The 22,472-nt window shown below is 51.7% G+C and overlaps 2 protein-coding genes across 3 annotated transcripts in view; one reads left to right on the forward strand and one right to left on the reverse strand.

Moving 5' to 3' along the window:
• The window catches only part of LOC112543714 (GTPase IMAP family member 8-like), a 33,291-nt gene extending 11,304 nt beyond the window's left edge, over positions 1-21,987 (forward strand). The window contains exons 4-7 of the mRNA XM_075919841.1: positions 2,166-2,309; positions 15,172-15,258; positions 19,531-19,579; positions 21,172-21,987. Coding sequence (XP_075775956.1) covers positions 2,166-2,309; positions 15,172-15,258; positions 19,531-19,579; positions 21,172-21,968 — 1,077 coding nt within the window. The 3' untranslated portion in view covers positions 21,969-21,987. The remainder of the gene's footprint in view (positions 1-2,165; positions 2,310-15,171; positions 15,259-19,530; positions 19,580-21,171) is intronic.
• On the reverse strand, positions 139-15,205 carry LOC112543716 (GTPase IMAP family member 8-like). 2 transcript variants are annotated; one of them, XM_075923055.1, is made up of 5 exons: positions 15,131-15,199; positions 12,518-12,569; positions 6,916-7,868; positions 3,246-3,285; positions 139-2,003 (listed from the first exon to the last, which is right to left on the reverse strand). In XM_075923055.1, exons 2-5 carry the CDS (start codon positions 12,567-12,569, stop codon positions 1,249-1,251), a joined length of 1,800 nt encoding a protein of 599 aa, XP_075779170.1. In that variant the 5' UTR covers positions 15,131-15,199; the 3' UTR covers positions 139-1,248. The 2 variants fall into 2 exon arrangements, with proteins under 2 accessions (XP_075779170.1, XP_075779171.1); XM_075923056.1 differs by having other exon boundaries at positions 140-2,003; positions 12,311-12,569; positions 15,131-15,205.
• Positions 21,988-22,472: the final 485 nt, after the last annotated feature.

A 22,472-nucleotide genomic window follows, 5' to 3' on the forward strand; every position in this document is an offset into this window, starting at 1 on the left:
GGGCCCTGTTGCTTGATTGGCGCCTTAAGGCGCTGATGAAATACACAGACCAATACGCAAGAGCAGGCCTGGGGACTCATGGGCCTGTAGTTTGGTGTTTCCGAACGACAGCTGCAGCCAATAAATGAACTTTATGGGGGGCGAGGGGCCTGTAAGGGAACAAGGTAGGAAAGGGGGGAGAGGCCATGTTGGGAGGCCGTGATGTTGCCAGGCAGTGGGTGGCAGGTTCCCGTACTGTGGCAGGTTGGGTCGGTTCTGGAGGACAGGGTCATAATTCAAAATGATCTGGACAAATTGGAGAAATGGTCTGAGGTAAACAGGATGAAGTTTAATAAAGACAAATGCAAAGTGCTCCTCTTAGGGAGGAACAATCAGTTTCACACACACAGAGTGGGAAGCGACTGTCTAGGTAGGAGTACAGCAGAAAGGGATCGAGGGGTTATAGTGGATCACAAGATAAATATGAGTCAGCAGTGTGATGCTGTTGCAAAAAAAGCAAACATGATTCTGGGCAGCATTAACAGGTGTGTTGTGAGCAAGACACGAGAAGTCATTCTTCCGCTCTACTCTGCGCTGGCTGGGCCTCAGTTGGAGTATTGTGTCCAGTTCTGGGCACCGCATTTCAAGAAAGATGTGGAGAAATTGGAGACGGCCCAGAGAAGAGCAACAAGAATGATGAAAGGTCTAGAGAACATGACCTATGAGGGAAGGCGGAAGGAATTGGGTTTGTTTAGTTTAGAAAAGAGAAGATTGAGGGGGGACATGAGAGCAGTTTTCAGGTCTCTAAAAGGGTGTTATGAAGAGGGAGAAAACTTGTTCATCTTGGCCTCTGAGAACAGAACAAGCAGCAATGGGCTTAAACTGCAGCAAGGGAGGTTCAGGTTGGACATTAGGAAAAAGTTTCTAACTGTCAGGGTGGTTTAACACTGGAATAAATTGCCCAGGGAGGTTGTGGAATCCCCATCTCTGGAGATATTTAAGAGCAGGTTAGATAAATGTCTATCAGGGATGGTCTAGACAGTATTTGGTCCTGCCATGGGACAGGGAATTGGACTCGATGACCTGTCGAGGTCCATTCCAGTCCCAGTATTCTCTGATTCTATGATTCTACCCTGGCTGCTGGTGGGTGATGGCCAGAGTTGCTTCCAATGGTGTAAACTTTGTGCACTGGATGCCGTCCCAATGGTACGGGCCCTCCCGCCACTGCCTGGGGGAAGCAGGAGCTCTGGGCCTGGGTCACGGCTCTCGCTACCAGGAGACAGTACACATCCTTTGGAGTCTATTCCACTTGCTCCCTCCCTGGGTTCTCTGTGGCTTTGCCATCAGCTGCTTCAGTCTCTCTGCAACCTTTAGACACGTTTCTTCCGTGTCATCGCCCGCCTCGGCGTACAGCTCGTTGGTGTAACATCGGCCCCCGTGCTCCCGCACCATCCCCTCAGCTATTCCCATCAGCTCTGTAACCTGCCGGTCCCGCTCCGCCCCCGTGGCTCTGTTGTCGAAAGCGCAGTAGCGGTCCCTGCAGGCTGCAATCAGCCCCCGCAGGTCCCTGTTATCTGTGTGTGTCACGTAGTCACACAGCGAGCTACCCTCTAAATCATCTTTCCGGGTGAACAAGACAATCATGTGCCTCATGGCCCCCGCTCCGAAAACCTCTCGTACTCGGCTCACGGCCTCCCTGTCCTGTGCAGTGTAACGGCCCAGCTGGGTCACCAGCAGCAGCGCGTGGGGGCCCGGGGCGGAGAGCACGATACAGCGACAGAGCTCTCGACAGGTTCCCGCATCACGGGCCGCTGGGCAGAAAACGTCAGGCGTGTCGATCACCACAACCTCCCTCCCGCTCCAGCGCATGCTCCCTGCCACGCACGCCTGAGTCACTGGCTTTGCTCCCAGATTGGACTCAAACTCCTTCTTGCCAAGGAGGGTGTTTCCGGTTGCACTTTTCCCAGCTCCTCCCTTACCCACAAGGATGAATTTCCATGTGTCCTGGCTGCCCCCTCGCGCTCCTGTTGGGAGGAATTGCAACGGATTTAGTACGGCATTGCACGGGTATAAAGAAGAGGTGGTGAGTTTAGGCGTACTCTTAACTAAAAGTATGTACAGGGTTATAAACTGGCATTAAAACCGACTGCCTGAGTGCCAAGCCCTTGGGAACCAATGGATTTTAGGTCTCCAGGGAAAAGGGCAATTCCACCACCACGGTCTCGGCGCTTAGCCGCGAGCTGGCTTTTGACTTCATCACAGACCCGTCCGAGACAGAATACGGCAGCCTCTTCGGAGAGCAGGAGCAGGAGCAGCGGAGGGCGCGGTGCGTGAGGAGTGCTACCGGGGGAGGGGCTGGGGCCACGCACCTCCCTCCCACCCTGGGGTGCTTGGTTCCCATGGGGGCGGGGCCTGGACAGAAGGAGTGGGGCTGGGGGCTTGCCTCCCCCCGGCCTACCTTCACCCTCCTCCCACGGTGGCAGCCCCTCACTGTGGCAGTGTGGCCACGGCCGGGGAGCTGGCAGAGAGCTCTCTCAGCGCGCCAGGGAAACCACCTCCATGAGGGGGGTAGCTGACAGCTCTGGGGATGCGGCTCCCAGCACTGTGCCGTTTACCCTGGCACGTTGCAGCGCCGGACCAGGCTGTGCTCAGGGCGGGGGGTGTTTTTTCACACCCCGGAGCCAGAAAGGTGCAGCGCAGTGACGTGGCCGTGCAGCCCTTGCCCTCGTGGCTGTATTGGCACGTGTGTCGCAGCTCACTAGCAGCCGTGTAGCACGGCGGGCTGTCATGGCCAGAAGCAACAGGGTTTCTCCCAGGTACCTGTGTCCTGAGCCCAGTGACTTGTTTACTCCCAGCATGTTCCAGAAAGGGAGCCAGGCTAGATCGGAAAATATCAAGACACGAGGCATCTGCCACTTCCATGGGCAGCGTGTGCCAATGGTTAACTCCACACGCTGTCGAGGGTGGGCCTGGTTTCTGAACTGAATTGATCTATTGCACCCTTCAAAGCAAGACTGGGGGCCTTCCGGGAACAGGGGCTTTAGTCCAACACACCTTACTGATCTCATCACTGGAGTAACTGGATGAAATTCTTTGTCCCCAGCTGTCCAGGAGCACAGACTAGATGATGTAATGGCCCCTTCTGGCCTTAAAACCTGGCTCTCTGAGTTCTGTCCCCTGTCTGACACTGGGTATGTATGTGAGTCACTGCAGCCTCCGCGCCTACATGAGCAGGGAAGGGGAGCAGATTTCTGAGTGTCACTTACCCTGGGTGGGTTCTTCATTTTCTCTCTCTTTCTGTTTTAGCTGAAAGATTTGCAAAAAACAATCTGTTACACAGGGCAAAGAGAAACCTAGACAAGCTGCAACACATCCTCTTGCCACCTCGAGGGTCCTTTTCCCATGTGCTTGTTCAGCCTCTCACTCAGTTCACTGCAGTAATTCTGTGCCTCTTCTCTGGAGCCAAGATCTTACTGCTCCTTAGAAGCAGTTGCCCGTTAAAAGTTCTTCTGGCACCTCCGACAGATCCCAAAATTTGAGATGGGATCAGGATCAGAAACTATCCAAAAGAAAAAAAAAAGCAACTTTGACTGCATAGAGGTTGAGCTGAATAAGAATGAAAGCCAAAGAGATTATCTGGGGAAACAGAAGAAACTCGGCTCTAGAAGAGAGTCAGCCACTTTTAATGCATTCAGTTTAGAGGATAGCTCAAGCACTCGCCCTCCTGTGTATGCAAGGAGGCAGGGGCCTTGTGGAAAAACAAGATATGATCATGTCATTAAAGACTGTCCTCGTGTACATGCAGAAGAGAGTTAAGCTAAGGTAGCACGGGAAACTTGAATTCTGGACTGCAAGATTCACCTTTTAGTGTTGTGTGTGTGTGTGTGTGTGTGTGTGTGTGTGTGTGTGTGTGTGTGTGTGATTTCTTAGGTTTTTAAAGAAGCAAACACCATAAACAGAACTTCTTTGTGGCTGTGTCTACACTGGCATGAATTTCCGGAACTGAATTTCAGTTTTTCTGGAAAAGGAACGTCTACATTGGCAGGCTGCTTTTCCGGAAAAGCCCTTTTTCCGGAAAAGCGTCTGTGGCCAATGTAGACGCGCTTTTCCAGAAAAGACAACTGGGCTGTCAACACTTGCCCTTTTCCGGAACAGTGTTCCGGAATAAGGACTTATGCCCGAGTGGGAGCAGAATAGTTTTTCCGGAATAGCGGCTGATTTTGTACAGTAGAGCATCGTTGCTTTTCCGGAAATTCAAGGGCCAGTGTAGACAGCTTGCAGCTTATTCCGGAAAAGCAGCTGATTTTCCGTTATAAGTGGCTCAGTGTAGACACAGCCTTTGTGTTTGGGGGTGTGTGTAAGGGTTAAATAAGGTGTCTGGGTACTTGCTACCATGGAGATGGGGGTACAGCATGGGCAGGCACTTTCCCTCTTGTTTTCCTTCTTTCCTGCTTGCTTGGGATAGATAAGTACGTAACACAAGGATGTAACTTTCAGTAAATGCCCTCTGTGTTAACAATGCTATCCTCCTATTCCCCTATCCGCTCCCATTCGCTCCAAAATACACGTTCAGGGTCACATCTCCTTCCTCTCGCAAGCTGCTGATTCAAAGAGTTTTGTGATGTGAGAACTGCCGACATCAATTAAAAAGCTGTAAAATGCAAACGGGGTGGGGATTCATCCCCTAGTTATGATTATGCATTAGAGGGGTGTTCCCATCACTGATGTAGGGCTTAAGGTGGAATTGACACATATATTTACACACTAACTAAGATAAAAAGGTGTAACTGGGGTTAATTTATTGCTCACTCAGATCCCAAGGTTGGGGAGAGCGAGGCGGACGAGTATCTGCAATAAAACTCCCAGGGATCCCCACTCTCTAGATCTGCTTCTGTCCAGCAGCCATGAGAGTTTTGATTCCACAAGTCTCTGATGTTTGCAGAAAGTGTGCCCTCCTCTCTAGCTGTTCCCCTTCCAGCAGACAGCCTATTGCACTGACCAGCAATCGCTGAGACATGCCACCTTACAGAACATGGAACAGTTTATTAGTTGTTCCTCATGTCTGCTTCTTATGGGGCAATGAGGCTGAACAATTTTTCCCAGTGGCTATGGCCAGCTCCCCTGGGCAGAGTTAAGGGTACGGGAAAGGGGTTGTGTGTGTACATCCTCATAAGTCATAAGGCAGCACCAGGCAACCCTAATTCTGCATTATTGAAATCCTCACCCGGAAAGCTATTCCTAGTGCTAGATAGTCCCTCTCTGAGAGCACACAGAAAGGCAGGGGTTCAGTGCTGGGAAGCAAGAATGACAACAAGCCCAGAAAAATTGTCACAGGTTGGTGGTAGTGGTGGTGAGGGGTTAATAAAGAGATGAAGAAGATGGGAAAATGATACAGGAAAAAGTAATAGAAAATGGCTTAGAGAAGGTCAACAGTATGGATATGGATTACAGTAGACGAGAAGCTGGATCTGAGACAACAGGGTGTCCTTGTAGCCAAGAAGGCTAATGGCATATTAGGGCGCATTAGGAGGAGCATTGCCAGCAGATCTAGAGAAGTGATTATTCCCCTTTATTCGGCACTGGGGAGGCCACATCTGGAGTTTTGCTTCCAGTTCTGGGCCCCCTATTACAGAAAGGATGTGGACGCATTGGAGAGGGTCCAGCGGAGGGCGACCAAAATGATGAGGGGGCTGGAGCACATGACCTGCGAGGAGAGGCTGAGGGATTTGGGTCTGTTTAGTCTGCAGAAGAGAAGAGTGAGGGGGGATTTGAGAGCAGACTTCAACTTCCTGAAGGGGGGTTCCAAAGAGGATGGAGAGAGGCTGTTCTCAGTGGGGGCTGATGGCAGAACAAGGAGCAAATGGGCTCAAGTTACAGTGGGGGAGATCTAGGTTGGATATTAGGAAAAACTATTTCCCTAGGCGGGTGGGGAAGTGCTGGGCTGGGTTCCCTAGGGAGGGGGTGGAATCTCCATTCCTAGAGGTGTTTAAGTCTCAGCTTGACCAAGCCCTGGCTGGGTTGATTGAGTTGGGGTTGGTCCTGCTTTGGGCAGGGAGTTGGACTTGATGACTCCTGAGGTCTCTTCCAGCCCTAGGATTCTTGAAGGTTGCCTTTTATTTTCAGTGAATTCCCCTTCGTCCTTGTATCACACGCAATTGTAACTGCCAGGCACCTAGCAGTTACAATTGCGTGTGATACAAGGACAAAGGGGAATTCACTGAAAATAAAAGGCAGGAACTTGAAGAACAAAGGGAAATCCTTTTCCACAAACATGCAATTAGCCTGCACGTCTTCCTGCCACAAGGCACCAGGGAGACCAGGAGCTCTACCGGCAGGGTTCCGAAAACACAGGCATTGATATGCATCCAGAATGACCCAAGTCGTTGTTTGCAATCCCCACAATGAGAGAGCTTAGCGAGCGTGAGGAGGGCTGTAAGCTCTCCCGTTCAGGGCACAAGCCGACCTGTCCTGGGAGTTAGGAGCAGGCTTTCCGGCGGGCCGGTTATCCCATAACTGCCTCCTGCAGACTTCATTGCATTCTGATAGTCACCGAGCCCCTGAGCTAGGGGGCTCCACACTCGGATCCAATATGGCCGGCCCCGTGTTCCTGAAATACTTGTGGAGTCAATGACAGGTTGGGCTTAATGAGGATACTGCTCCTCCTCCCTCCCCCACAAAGCGAATTTTCCATTCGTTGATTGCAAATCACTCTACAAAGATGATCGTTCTCATTGTCGTTCACGTCCTGACCTGCCAGCCCCTCCACACTCGTCCTCTCAGCTTCCGATTCCCCCTAAATTGCCCCCTTAGATCCCTGACTCTTCACAATCTCAATATGGATTCCCTGGGTCTTCCCCAAACAGCATAGAAAACCAGGTCCCAATTGCACAGGTGTAAGCGTCGTTAAATATGCAAATGCAGAGCTAATTCCATTACCCTGTCATCATTGCTGGCTTCCTCCCCGACTGGGTTTGGCTTTCCCATGTAGTATTCCTGTATTTCTCTCAGGAGATTTTCTTCCACTTCTGCCTCCGTGGCTTTCTGCGCTTCTGACAGCGTTTCTAAAGTTCGATACACATCCTGGCCCAGTGCGAGATGGATTTCCTGTACTGCCTCTGGCCTGGAGTGTAAGTCCTGCTTCAGAGCACCATGTTTCTCCTTGAAGCAACGGATTATGTCCTTCACCTTTGCTTCCTCCAGCTTCCTGTACTTCTCCTCCAGGGCCTTGGCCTGCTGTTGCCTCTTCTCCATGGCATGTCTATAAATCTCACTGGTGAGACATCGGCCTCCGTTGGCCTGCACCATCCCCTCCACCACCTCCCTCAGCTCACGGATCTGCTCCTCGCGCTCCGAGCCCGTCGCTCTGTTGTTGAGAGCACAGCAGCGGTTCCCACAGGCTGCCACCAGCCCCCAAAGAGCTGGGGTATCACAGCCAGTTACATAGTCGCTCAGCGAGCCACCATCCAAGTCCTCTCTCCAGGTGAACAGCACGATCAGATACCTCATGGCCTCCTCTCCAAAGATCTCTCGGACCCGCCCGGCGGCTGCCTGGTCCTCGGCAGTGTAGCAGCCCAGCTGTGTGACCAGCAGCAGCGCGTGGGGGCCGGGGCAGGACAGCGCGATGCAGCGAGCGATCTCTTGGGCGGAGGCTTCCACGGGGCCCTTTGTGCCCAGAATATCGGGAGTGTCGATAACCAGAACCTCCCTCCCATTCCATGTCGCCCTCCCCACGGCACACGTCTGTGTTACTGGCTTTGCGCTGAACTTGGACTCAAACCTGCTCTCGCCGAGGAGGGTGTTTCCTGTCGCACTTTTCCCAGCTCCCATTTTACCAACGAGGATGATTCTCAGGTCAGGTCCTCTGGGCCCTTGGCCGCCCGCATGGGAATCTGTGGGGAACAAGTGAGACTCATCACATCAGTGCCCAGGTCAGAAGGTGGTGATGGAGAGACCGGAGCTGGGAGGAGAACTGGTGCTGGACACGCCCACTAACTCTCCTGCCTCTGTGTCTGCCAGTGAACTGTGAGCAACCGGATGGGTTTTCTCTCACTTCCATTCAGAATTAGTCCCTGGATCCTGCCTCTAAATAACACTGGGCTTATTACTTTAAAAGGGGCTCTTAAGATGATCCTGGCAATTACAGACCAGTAAGTCTAACATCAGTACCGGGCAAATTAGTTGAAACTATAGTAAATAAAATTGTCAGACACATGATGAGCATAATTTGTTGGGGGAAAAGTAAGTCAACATGGTTTCTGTAAAGGGAAAATCACGTCTTACTGATCTACTAGAGCTCTTTGAAGGGGTCAACAAACATGTGGACAAGGGGGATCCGGTAGGTATAGTGTACTTCGATTTCCAGAAAGACTTTGACAAGGTCCCTCACAAAGGCTCTTAAGTAAAGTAAGTTGTCAGGGGATAAGAGGGAAGGTCCTTTCATGGACTGATAACAGGTTAAAAGACAGGAAACAAAGGGTAGGAATAAATGGTCAGTTTTCAGAGTGGAAAGAGGTAACCAGTGGTGTTCCCCAAGGGTCAGTCCTGGGACCCATCCTATTCAACTTATTTATATATGATCTGGAGAAAGGGGTAAACAGTGAGGTGGCAAAATTTGCAGATGATACTAAACTGCTCAAGATAGTTAAGACCAAAGCAGACTGTGAAGAGCTTCAAAAAGATCTCACCAAACTAAGTGATTGGGCAAGAAAATGGCAAATGAAATTTAATGTTGATAAATGTAAAGTATTGTACGTTGGAAAAAATAATCGCAGCTATATGTACAATATGATGGGGACTAATTTGGCTACAACTACTCAAGAGAGAGATCTTGGAGTAACTGTGGATAGTTCTCTGAAAACATCCACTCCGTGTGCAGGAGCAGTCAAAAAAGTAAATAGAATGTTAGGAATCTTTAAAAGAGGGATAGAAAATAAGACAGAGTATATCATATTGGCTCTCTATAAAACCATGGTACGCCCACATCTTGAATACTGCGGATAGATGTGATTGCCTTGTCTAAAAAAATCGTATATTGCCATTGGAAAAGGTTTGGCATAAAACATGATTAATGAGTCCCATATGAAGAGAGATTAAAAGGACTTGGGACTTTTCATCTTAGAAAAGAGGAGGCTGATAGAGGTTTATAAAATCATGAGTGATGTGGAAAAAATGAATAAGGAACAGTTATTTACTTATTCCCGCAATATAAGAACTAGGGGTCACCAAATGAAATTAATAGGCAGCAGGTTTAAAACAAACCAAAGGAAGTTTTTCTTCACTCAGCGCACAGTCAACCTGTGGAACTCCTTGCCAGAGGATTTTTTCAGGAAGAACAACTCTTGTGCAAGAGGGGGGTTTTGCGCAAAAACCTCGCATGCAAAAACAGCCTCTAATTAATCATGCAAATGAAGCGTGGCAATATGCTGATCCATGCTTTATTTGCATAGGCTTTTGCAGAAGAGGGAAGCTGTGTAGGCATAGCTAAACAGTTACACTTCTAGCACTTCCTGTGTGGACACTTATGTTGCACAATAAAAGTGGCCTTTCTGAGTTTAGTTTAAAGCTTTTTCAAAGGAAAAAAAAAAGCAAACATGATTCTGGGCTGCATTAACAGGAGTGTTGTGAGCAAGGCACGAGATGTCATTCTTCCGCTCTACTCCTCACTGATCAGGCCTCAATTGGAGTATTGTGTCCAGTTCTGGGCACCGTATTTCAAGAAAGATGTGGAGAAATTGGAGAGGGACCAGAGAAGAGCAACAAGAATGATTAAAGGACTAAAGAACACGACCTATGAAGGAAGAATGAAAGAATTCGGCTTGTTTAGTTTAGAAAGGAGAGGACAGAGGGGACATGATGACTGTTTTCAGGTATCTAAAACAGTGGCACAAGGAGGAAAAAAAATTGTTCTCCTTGGCCTGTGAGGATAGAACAAGAAGCAATGGGCTTAAACTGCAGCAAGGGAGGTTGAGGTTGGACATTAGGAAAAAGTTCCTACCTGTCGGGGTAGTCAAACACTGGAATAAATTGCCCAGGGAGGTTGGGGAATCCCCATCACTAGCGATATTTAAGAATGGGTTAGACAGACACCTATGAGAGGTGATCTAGATGGTGCTTGGTCCTGCCGTGAGGGCAGGGGACTGGATTTGATGACCTCTCGAGGTCCCTTCCAGTTCTAGTGTTCTAGGATTCTATTAAAAGAAGTTCGATAAAAGAAACCAACCAAAAAAGGTTTCGTTACTGAGTCATATTGATACTAGTTTAAATTCATACTTTGCCTTGTGTCTTTCCCATGCGGAGAAGGCCTCAGCGAAGAGTTTTCTTACATTGCGTCACAGGAAAAGGAAAGGATGAAAGTTAAAATCAACAGCTTGTCACAGTGAAATCTGTGTGACCATCACTTGCAGAAAGCAACGGAAATGCGATTCTTCCCATTCCCATCACCAAGACATGTCTGAAGAGCTTGTCTGCGTGCATCTCTCCCTGGGACTACCCCATATGACCAAATACACTGCTTTAATCCATGACATCTGTTTGGTCTTGGAGGAGAACTGTTTTCTGGGACTACACAAACACTCAGGAATTGCTTAACACAGACTCACCCATGCATGGAAATTACCCTGGCTTCGCACAGCTGAAGAATGATACAGCACACTGACGAGGAGTCCTGTGGTACCTTAGGGTATGTCTACACTATCACTCTAGTTCGAACTAAGGTGGTTAATGTAGTCAATCGAAGTTGCAAATGAAGCCCGGGATTTAAATATCCCGGGATTCATTTGCATCTTGCCGGGCGCTGCCATTTTTAAATCCCCGGTAGTTCGGACTCCGTGCCTGCGGCTACACATGGCACCGAGTAGATAGTTCGAGGAGGAGGACAATGGCTGACACTCTCGGGGTGATGCAGGGATGCCCAGATGCTCATTCTGTATTATCTGCCTTTGCTGCCCTTGTTAATAAAACTCTGACATATCCACAAAGGGCTTTCCGAGGTGTCAGTGTTCCAGCTGGAGTGCGGGAGGTGAGCAGGCATGAGCCTGCCCACCTCTAAAGGGCCTCCCCCCAGTCTATGGGATCCGCGCAACCCAAGCCACCAAATGATTACAGGAGACAAATAAAGAGAAAACCGGGACGGGTGTTGAAGTCAAAGAGCTAAAAGGAGGGAGCTGGACAGAGACACCAAGCAGAGAACCCTGGACAATGCCCACTGCCCCTCGAAGTCCTTGAGAGAGCCAGCGGATGCCGCCCAGGGGAACTCTGCCCAGATGCATGAACAGATACAGGAGTGGAAATAGGCCCCCCAGTTGCAGGCCCCTCCCTCAGCCAACATCTGCTCCCCTAAGTGTCAGTGTTGCCACTAAGTACATGGGGGAGGCCAAATTAACAATAATTCTAGTAGCTGGGCCTGATTTTGGGACTGGAATCTGCATGACCTCACAGTGTTAAGTGGGGATTCTTACGTAATCAATAGAATTAATATAGCCTCAATAGATCAGCCCACATATCCCAATGTGTCTTTCTGACGTCTCCTTGTGGGTGTCCAGCTACCAGCTGAAATGCGATGTGGCCAATAGAAAGCTCCAGATCTTTCTCCAACAACTCCTGTTATTCAAACCCAGGCACTTGAAACTTTTTATCGTGCGCTTGGGTTGCTCTTTGACTGCCACCTCCCTTTTTAGATTCACACTCATCTGCTCCCTGTATACTTTGTCATTTCTTGCTTCACAAGGTCTCCGTGATGCTATCACTACATTGCCAGTGCTCCTGTCCACACCCTGATCATTTCTGATGACTATGATCCCCTCTCTGGCTGTGATCCCCGCAACCTGTGCTTGTAGGTCAGAGTTAAGGTGAACGGGCAGAGCTGTATGGGACTCCCATAGTAGAATGTTCAGGGGGGCTGCAGGATTGGGCAGAGCCCAGGAATAGAAGGGAAGAACGGGAATTACTAGGGACACTGCAGAGCAGGACTGAGGTCCATTGGTCCAGCAACAAAACTTGCACAATGTTCCACCATATACCGGGCTCTACGCAGCTCCATTCTCAGTCTCTTACTAGGGATAAAAACTGTTGTTTAAAAAGTTAACCAGTTAAACACTATGTTGAACCAGTCAACCACGGAGCAGCCCCCCACCTGAGGTGTGATGTGGGTGAGGGGCTGCTCCAGACCAGACAGACCGTCAGTTAACTGGTTACCTGGCAAGCATCACCTTTACCTGGTGATACTTACCAGGTAACCGATTACCCAGCTACCCCTTTACATCCCTATCTCTTCCTTTTCCGACCACTCGTAATTCCAGAGTCATCCCAAATAAAACCCTCACTTTTTTTGTACCTGACGTTTGGTCAGAAGTGCAGAACATTTGAAATCTGGATCCTCTGTTCCAGAGTCCCTGCAGCCGTTCAGGTGGGTACCGATATTTCTACAATGTACGTTGAATTCCTCACTTCGTGGAACTTTCATTTCCACAACAGGGAAAGTTGAGTCGAGCATAAAGGCAGTAAAGGAGGCAGAACAAGGAAGTTGATGTCAGTTTCTTACCATGGAGACGTTCTTCTGCCAGATTATTGTCTTCTCTAGCTAGCCGAGCCATCTGTGGAAAAGACACAGACCCCGTTACAAGCAGTTTATTAGGGAGGCTCAGGACGGAGCTGACAGCCATGCGATCAACAACTAATGTCTCTTGTATGACCACTTCCACGCCACTATTGGATTGGTCATGGCAGAAATGAAACCCTTTCCTGACTCTCCCCCAGCTGCATGTCAGAAACTGCTGTCCACGAAAATGCCTCCTGCCATTTCCGAAGAACTGCTGGGGGATGGGGTGGGGAGACAGTTCACGCAACTAATTTAAGAAGCTAATCTACATCCAAAGAAAAACTTCAGCTTCACAATACACGTGAACATCTTTGGTCCAGGACTTTCAGGTCTGGCAACATCCATGGTCGGGCAGGACCATGGATGTTGTTGGACCACAGAGCCTCGGTAGCTGGGAGTCTGATAGGAGAGGGGCTGGTGGCCAGGAGGGCAGCTGGGCCGGGAATGGAGCCTGGTGGCCGGGGCTGGCAGCAACCTCTCCTGGCCTGACAAACTCTGGGTCCCAGATTGGGGAGGTCCATCTGCACTGCACTGATTTAATGAAAGGCATTATCCTACCTGCTGGACCAATGGATCTCAGTCCTGCTCTGCAGTGTCCCTGTAATTCCCATTCTTCCCTTCTAATCCTGGGCTCTGTCCAATCCTGCAGCCCCCCTGAACATTCTACTATGGGAGTCCCATACAGCTCTGCCCGTTCACCTTAACTCTGACCTACAAGCACAGGTTGCAGGGATCTCACCCAGAGAGGGGATCATGAATGGAGGCGGGCCCCTGAACGGGGGTTCTCCCTCGGAACAGTCACTGGCCTCCGCTTCACAGTGAGGAGAAGACACAAAGACAGAGAGAAAAAAACAGGACTATGTAGCACTTTAGAGACTAACAAGATGGTTTATTAGGTGATGAGCTTTCGTGGGCCAGACCCACTTCCTCAGAAGCCATCTTGTTAGTCTCTAAAGTGCTACATAGTCCTGTTTTTCAGCTACACCAGACTAACACGGCTACATCTCGATCACTAAAGACAGAGAGGGCTGCTAAGCGGGGCAAAGGGAAGCGCCCTGTGTTGGAGGCAGAATAAAACCACCGCAGAGCTTCTGGCTGCAGAGTTCTGTCAGTCTAGACGCCCCGTTTGATTTTGTCACTGTTAACAGCCCCCAGGGGGTGTCCCGCAACACCCATCCTGACTGCTCTGCTCAGGGATTCAACTCCGCTGCCCGGCACCCACTCAGACACGCAGGCACCTGCCCTGTAGGACTGGGCATTTTGGAAATTCGATTTCCTGTCGGCTCGGTGTCGAAAGGTCACGTTGCATTTTCCCAGCAGATCCTGGGAGGCTGGGCAGTCCCAGCGGCACCCCAGTGGTAGGAGCTTCGATGCCTGCAGGCACACGTCTGAACACACACGATTGCACTGAACAGACACAAATACACAACAGCACTGAACACACACACAGCTGCACTGAACACACACGATTGCACTCAACACAGACAGCCCTGAACACACGATTGCACTGAACAAATGTTCACACAGGACAGCACTGAACATACACAGCAACACTGAGCACAAGACAGCCCTGAACACACATGATCGCATTGAACAAATGTGCACACACACGACAGCACTGAACACACACAGCAACACTGAACACTCACGATTACACAATAGCACTGAACACATGCACACACACAACAGCACTGAACACACATGATTGCACTGAGCATGGACAAATACACAACAGCGCTGAACACACATGCACACATGACAGCACTGAACACACATGATTGCACTGAGCATGGACAAATACACAACAGCACTGAACACACTTGATTGCACTGAGCACGGACAAATACAGGACAGCTGAACACACATGATTGCACTGAGCACGGACAAATACACAACAGCACAGAACACACATGCACACACGACAGCGCTGAACACACATGATTGCACTGAGCACTGACAAATACACGACAGCTGAACGCACATGCACACACGACAGCGCTGAACACACATGATTGCACTGAGCACTGACAAATACACGGCAGCTGAACACACATGCACACACACGACAGCGCTGAACACACACACGCCTGCACACAGAGCCCCAGGAAGCACTGGGGAGCTCTGGGGAGTCGTTATTTCGAAATAGTGGCCCGGGAGCCTCCTTTCGACCTGTTTCGGAATTCGCATTGTCCCGCAAGAAGAGCAGGGGGCGGGCGGGGGGGAGGGGGGGGGCAGACTTCGAATTCCGCGGCTCCTTATTTCAAAATACCGGGCTCGACAGCGTGGCTGCTCCGCTTATTAATTCGCCGGTGGGGGGGCAGGGGAGGGGGTATTTGAAGGACAGCCCCCGTGCAGGGTGAGCGGGGGCCCCACAGTCCCGAGGGCTCGGTGCTGCCCTTTGGGGGCCAGGGAAGGGCCCAGGGCCCCGGGCTGCCCGTGCACAAGGGGGGGTGCGAGCCCCCCCACAACCCAGGGTCCAGCCTGAGCGGGGCACAGCCGACCCCTCCCGCCCCGAGAGAGTCAGGATCCCCCCCCACCCCCCCGGGCTGCCGGTACCTGCGGGCTCCGCTGCTTCCCCCGCCGGGCTCGGCCTCCAGCTGGTCCGCGGGCCGGGGCGGGGCGAGCGGGCGGGCGGGCGGCGCAGGATCGGGATCGGGCCCCGCGCCCGGCAGCAGCGAGTCGAGGTAGGAGAGGGTGCGGCGCGAACCCGGGGCGGGGGGCACAGCGGGGCGGGGGGGCGGGAATTGACTGGGGGGATACAGGGGGGGAATTGACTGGGGGGCACAGGGGGGGAATTGACTGGAGCACAGCGGGGCGGGGGGGCGGGAATTGACTGGGGGGCACAGGGGGGGAATTGACTGGAGCACAGCGGGGCGGGGGGGTGGGAATTGACTGGGGGGGTACAGGGGGGGAATTGACTGGGGGGGCACAGGGGGGGAATTGACTGGAACCTAGCGGGGCAGGGGGTGGGAATTGACTGGGGGGGCACAGGGGGGGAATTGACTGGAGCACAGCGGGGTGGGGGGGTGGGAATTGGCTGGCGGGGGGGGGGGCATGAACCCAGGGCAGGGGGAGCAGGGGGGCTGGTTGGCAAACGGGGCAGCTTTTGCAGGGGGCGTGGTCTCCTTGCAGGTGTGGAGGAGTTTTGGGGCTGGGGGGGATCCCACCGGTTGTCCCCCCATGTGTAACCCCCTGCCAGGGTGCGGCGCTGCCCGGGGGCAGCAAAGGGAAACTCGGGGCACAGGCGAGAGTTACCCCTCCCACTCCAGGACGAGCCCCCTGCAGGATGTGGGGCAGGGACCTTTCCCTTGCCCCTCTCCCGGGGCAGTGCCCACTGCACCCGCCTCCCCAGGGCCTGCCCCCGGTGTCTCCTGCAGGGTGTGGGGCAGACAGGTGGAGACAGGGAAGGAGGGGCAAACTCAGGGAGGGGAGGAAGGAGGTTTACCCTAGGTCAGGGGCACAGAATCTCTTTTTGGGTGGGGGGCCACTGACCCACAGAAAAATCAGTGGGGGGGGGGGGGCGCACAGAAGTGAGACGCAAAGGGGGAAGCCCCTGACTGAGAAGGGGGGAGACACTCCCCACATTCCCCACACGCCAGTGCTTGGGGGGCCCAGGTGAGTAGATGTCGTGTGCATCAGCCCCACAGGCTCCCCATTACTGGAGGGGGGGCTCTGAGCCTCAGGGGCCAGATCCAGGCAAGCTGGGGGCTGCATCCAGCCCCCCCAGGCCTTACGTTCCCCACCCCAGACCTAGGTGCTATGGGAGATTTGATTCAGTGACATATTTTCCACAGACCCCCAAAACCATGAGTCCTGCACTGTGAGTGGCTACCACTTACCTACTGGGGCTGCCTAAAAGCGCCTGCAGTTCACAAATGTCTCAGCTGCTGCTGATCCTCTGACTCCCCCCCCCCTCTTGTAACCCAGCTTCCCCTCCTTGGCATCGTCTCACTCCCCCTACTCTTAGCTCTGCAGCATTTACCCTGCGGCGCGGTGCACAGGGCTGCCGTTGTGCGTCGGATTGATAGTACCCGAGCAAATAGCCATTGCAAATATGTAGAGAGGAGTCACCAGTCGTTTGAGCGCTATCTGCCTCTAGCCGAACTTTTTTTTTGGCAGTTTCAATGTGGAATTTTATCCCTCCCCATTTTTGTTTTTGAGCACAAGTTTACGCTGTGGGATCCTACCGCTTCCAGCCTGATTCTCCGACCAGCTGTCAAAACTTGGTCATTTCATTTGATTCGTCAATGGGGTTCCCCTTCTTAACTGATAAGAACATAAGAACGGCCGTACTGGGTCAGACCAAAGGTCCTTCTAGCCCAGTAGCCTGTCTGCCGACAGTGGCCAGCACCAGGTGCCCCAGAGAGAGTGGACTGAAGACAATGATCAAGTGATTTGTCTCCTGCCATCTCTCTCCAGCCTCTGACAAACAGAGGTCAAGGACACCATTTTATCCCCTGGCTAATAGCCTGTTATGGACCTAACCTCCATGAAATTATCTAGTTTCTCTTTAAACTCTATTATAGTCCTAGCCTTCACAGCCTCCTCTGGCAAGGAGTTCCACAGGTTGACTACACGCTGTGTGAAGAAGAACTTTCGCTTATTAGTTTTAAACCTGCTACCCATTAATTTCATTTGGTGTCCTCTAGTCCTTCTATTATGGGAACTAATAAATAACTTTTCTTTATCCACCCTCTGATCTTTGGCCTCCCAGTCCAGCCCTGCATGCGACCGCTTGTGTGGTAGAGCCCGGTCCCCAAAGGGCAGGAATTCCTTCACGTTCACCACTCTCAAAGGCAAACGTCTTCGGTGAACCTGAGAAGGCCACACCTCGTCGGAGCCACTTAGCCCAGTGTCCTGTCTTCCGGCAGTGGCTGGTGCCAGGTGCCTGGAACAGTGACCCTGTCACTGGGCAGTCGGAAGCTCGGGACGCAGACACCCGAAGCAGGGGTGCATCCCTGGCCACCTTGGCTAATAGCCACTCATAGATGTATCCTCCAGAACTTAGCTCAGTTGTTCAGGAACCCAGCAGCGGAGACGGCTGGGGAGGGACACAAAGGGGGCACTGGTTACGTGTCCACCCCCTAGGTGACTCCTCCCTGGATCACCCCTAACCTAGAAGAGGGTCCCACCTCCTCCTCCCCCCCCACACCTCACTTCTCCCCCTCTCCCGCTTCCAGTCCACCCCCTTCTCACCTGGAACCTCTGGAGCTTAGTGCATGAGCCTCTCCTACAGGAGGTAAAAGGGACACGAGGCTTGAGAGGCTGAGAGAAGTGAGCGCAAAGTCAGCTGGTGCTCAGCTCAGGCTGTAGAGCAAACTCATTGTCTCTCTGTACGTGGTCTCCGTGCCACTCGACGGGGGGTGCCCCACGCCCAGCAGGTGTGTGTGTTGCATGTTCCGGGAGCGCCTCCCGCTTAGGAGCGGCAGCACAGGAGAAAGCAGGAAGGTGCTTGTTAGAAAAGTTAAGAGGTCGGTGAGGGAGGTTGGCGTCACGGGCCAATCGGAAGCAAGCATGGACAGCCCGATAGCAAATGAGAGAGGACAGGGGGTTAAGGAGGAGGGGCTTTGAACACAGACTCAGAGCTTGGGGCGATAGAGAACGGGCAGCCAGCAAAGCCACGCAGAGAGGGGTGAGCTGGTCGAAGGGGGGGCGTGGAAAACAGTCGGCGCAGCAGCACTTGGAATGGAGATGCGCCAGGCAAGCCCAGCACTTGTCCATGCCACAGGAAAGGATGGTGCAGGAACTGGTATGTAGGGACCTGGGGGAAGAGGCCCACCTGTCAGGGAGGGCCTAGCTCCCATGGACGTGTGCTGCAATTTCTTCTCCCCCATGGCCTCTCGTCATCTGCAGTGTGTCATGCACATTCATGACACCGTCTACATCAAGTAATTCAGAAACACACCACCCTTCGGTCTGCCCCGAACAGTGGGACACAGACCAGTCGAGATTTGGCTGTTGTGTAGGAATCACTTCCACTGATTTTCAGGAAGAAGCAGTTTAAGATCCCTGTGTCAGGGGAGAATTGTCAGACTATCAATGAGTCCGAACAACTGTGTGGGTAAGTACCAGCCATGGACAAATCTGCTATGGAGAAGAACCAGTTCAACAGAGAAACCAGACTTGTAAGCCCATGAGACCAGGCCCTTCTGAGGTTGTATTGTGTGTGTTTGGTCTTATTCCAGAAAAGAGGCCTTCCATTTCCACAGGTCCTGCAGCCATGGCTGCTCATCCCAGGCCCCCCACCCCTGTGCCCCTTTGAGCTCATTGCTGATATAGTAGGATAGAGGACTTCTCTCAGGGGCCTGTTTTTACCTGTCTTGCACAAGGGCATACTGCAATGGCAGTGTTTGGGCAAAGTACAAGTCACGTTCTCTCTGCCGCAACACACTCCATTCTGGTTCCAGAGTCTCTGTTGCTGGGAAAACGTTTGCACGTGCGAGGCTGCAAAAACAGGACTGCTTTGACGAGACTCAGTTTGAGAGTATTGGGCGTTAGGGCAGCTGTTCCGGCCTCACGCCGGCTAACACACACGTGCTTAAGGACTTAAAAGCTTCAGGGGGATAGCCAAGTTAGTCTGTAATAGGAAAAATGTAAAAAACAACAGTCTAGTAGCACCTCATAGACTAACAAAACATGTTGATGGGATCAAGAACTTTTGGGGGCACAACCCACTTCTTCAGATGACTGGCATGTTAGAAAGTAGGGCTTAAGTAACTCTCGATGTCACCTGGATTACCCACGTGCTTAAAGCTAAGCAGATGTGATCTACAACTCAGAGATTAAACGTGAACTATCAAGGTGCTATGTTCAGAAACTCCCTTTTCTGACCATAATCAAACTTCATAGCAGCGATTATTATTATTATTGGGTTTTTCTAGGTGTATTTTTCTGTATTCTGAGCTCCATGGTTAAAGTATGTTTGCAAATCACACTTTTTATTGCCAATATTTCAGAGCAGGATGGATGAGAGGAAGCAGAGAGGAGACGGTGCAACCTTCTCGGGTAAGACAATTACACAAAAGGCTCTGTTCTGTGTATGGACTGTTTTATCCCGCATGGCCAACTAGAGCAGGGCTCTAGAGTCCCAGGGATGATACAGCACATGCCAAGGACCGCAACTTAAGTGTGGTTGCATATGCAGGGAAATATATATATGCAAATAGCTTCTTTCCCACCGATTGGCATGAATACAAAGATTAAGGCAAGACTACACAACACACAGGCCCCATTTAAGTCAGATCTGCTGATCGTAATTAAATGCAATAGTGACCCGATTTCTGCCTATAGCACAGCACTTTGAATGAGCAATGACAGTGCAGGAATTTAACTACTAAAACGCATACCAATAGAAGACCATTCTATTGACAACTTTTTTGGCTCCCACCTACGGGCTGTATTGAGCCCCGCGTAAACCCAGACCGCGCTGTGGGCTGCAAACAAAGAGGCCGCAGGCAGCGTGTTGAATAGCCCAAAGCTAGATAGAGCTAGGGAAGAGCGGGTGGTCATTTATAGGCAAGTCAACCAGATTCACTGCACGCAGCACAGCGGAAGTGGGGTTTTTAGGGGGACTTTGAGGTGGACACCGTTGTGATGTCGCGGCGAGGTCCCAGCCTGCACAGGGAGGAAGGCACAAAGGCGGCTGTGCAAGAACCTGAAAATCAGGAGGGTGATGTTAGGCGCATTAGTGGAACGGATGGGGGCGAGGCAAAGACTGACGAGAGGGGATGGGCAGCGTTCTATTGAAATGTGAAGGTAGAGCCGAGATGCTTAAACGCCCTAGGGAACTGCTCAGAGGTCTGAGAGGCCCGAGCTCCGTCCGGAGGAGGACGTGGCCTGAGCAGAACACCGGGGTTTCTTTGGACGCGTCTCGTGTTCACGTCTGACTCTCGGATCCAGGACAAAGAGCGTCAGCTCCAGGACCAGGGCTTATCTGCGTCCCGCCAGAGACAGGTGCTGTGGTTGGACAGTGAGGGGTGCGGTGTAAGAACCGGCCCTGTTGGCCAGGGGCTGACTAGAGAGAGAGAAGTTGCAGGCTCAGCCCAGCGGGGAAGGGAGACACATTCAGGGCCCGTGTTGTGACTGGACAGAGGCCCTGGGGTGTGTTGGGGAGGCCGGAGATGAGAACGGTGCATAATCCAGGCAGAACACATGGGCGCTGGGACGGAACTTGGAGGTTGGGCTGGAGAGGGAAGGAAACTTCTGGAGGGGCTGAGGGGGAAGAACACAGTGGATTTGGATGTGGCCGACGTGCGCAGGATGAAGGTGAGAGAGGGCTCAACAACTGCCCCCAGATTGCAGGGCTGAGGCGTGGTGGGAATGGAGGGGGGGGTTGAGAAAAGTGTCAGAAGGAAGAAGAGACGTGCAGGAGAGAGGAGAAGGGGCTCAGGTTTGGTCACGTTCAGTCTAGAATGAGAGGACATCCACGGGGACAGAGACAAGCAGAGATGTGGGGCGGGAGGGACATTAGTTACTCTGGACCTCTCGGCCCCAGGGCACGCTGTGCACGTTAATTAGCAGTTGTATAAATAGTACATGTGTAGGACTTGTCTCTTTTATCTGTGCAATGACGCTCTGACTGTCCAACCTGTCACCAGCAGCCGCAGACGACGGCAGGAGGTCGGAGCTCAGAATCATCCTCGTTGGCAAAACCGGAGCTGGGAAAAGTGCCACGGGAAACACCATCCTCGGTGAAAGAACGTTTGAGTCCAAACTCAGGGCAAACACACTAACTCTGACTTGTGAAAAGGGGCGAAGGAGCTGGAAGGGGAGGGAACTCGTGGTGATTGACACACCTGCCATCTTTGACCAGGAGGCTCTCGACATAACTTGTCGAGAGATTGTTCATTGTGTGAGGCTCTCCGCCCCAGGTCCCCATGCACTGCTGCTGGTGACCCAGCTGGGCCGTTACACTGCAGAAGACAAGGAAGCTGTGAAGAAAGTCTGGGAGATTTTTGGAGATGGAGCCATGAGGCACACGATTGTCCTGTTCACCCGGAAAGAAGATTTAGCGGTCAACTCCCTGCATGACTACGTGAGACACTCAGATAACAAAGATCTTAAGGGGTTGATTCAACAGTGTGGGAACCGCTACTGCGCTTTCAACAACAGAGCAACCGGGGCAGAGCAGACGGAGCAGGTTTCGGAGCTGGTGGAAGTGATCCAGAGAATGGTGCAGGAGAACGGGGGCCGATATTACACCAATGAGATGTACCTGGAGCCCCGTTTAACTGAGCAGAAAGTGAGAGATTACATAGGATTCAATAAGAGAACCAGGCTGAGGACTGTGAAAGCTGCTTGTACCAAGTATAGGAACGTGATTTGGGGCTTCGGGATCGCTGCAGTGGTTGTTGTTACTGTTGTACCTCTCCTGATTTACCTTGATCACTGTTAGGGTACGTCTAGACTACAGGCTTCTGTTGACAGAAGTTTTGTCGACAGATACTGTCGACAAAACTTCTGTTGACAAAGAGCGTCTAGACTACATTCAGTTCTGTCGACAAAGCAAGCTGCTTTGTCGACATGGTAGTGTAGACGCAAAGGACAGTTTACATGCAATAACACCTTTTGTCGACAGAAACTCTGTCGACAGAAGGCTTTATGCCTCGTAAAATGAGGTTTACCAGCGTCGACAAAACTGCTGAGTTCTGTCGACATTATGTCGACAGAACTCAGTGGTAGTGTGGACGCAGGTACAGTTTTGTTGACAAAACCCTGTAGTCTAGACACACCCTTAGAAATAATCCAGGACACTCTGGATGCAGGTGAAAACAAGTGGAGGATTTATTATACACCAGCTGATGGAGTGACACGCAGGAGTTACCCTGGTGAACACTGGTTAATTAACACAATACAATAGGTTATATAGTCAGCAGGTGGACGGAGGAAAAATGATTTG

Source organism: Pelodiscus sinensis, chromosome 2 (assembly GCF_049634645.1).
Source record: "Pelodiscus sinensis isolate JC-2024 chromosome 2, ASM4963464v1, whole genome shotgun sequence".
In the NCBI taxonomy this organism is placed as follows: domain Eukaryota; kingdom Metazoa; phylum Chordata; order Testudines; family Trionychidae; genus Pelodiscus; species Pelodiscus sinensis.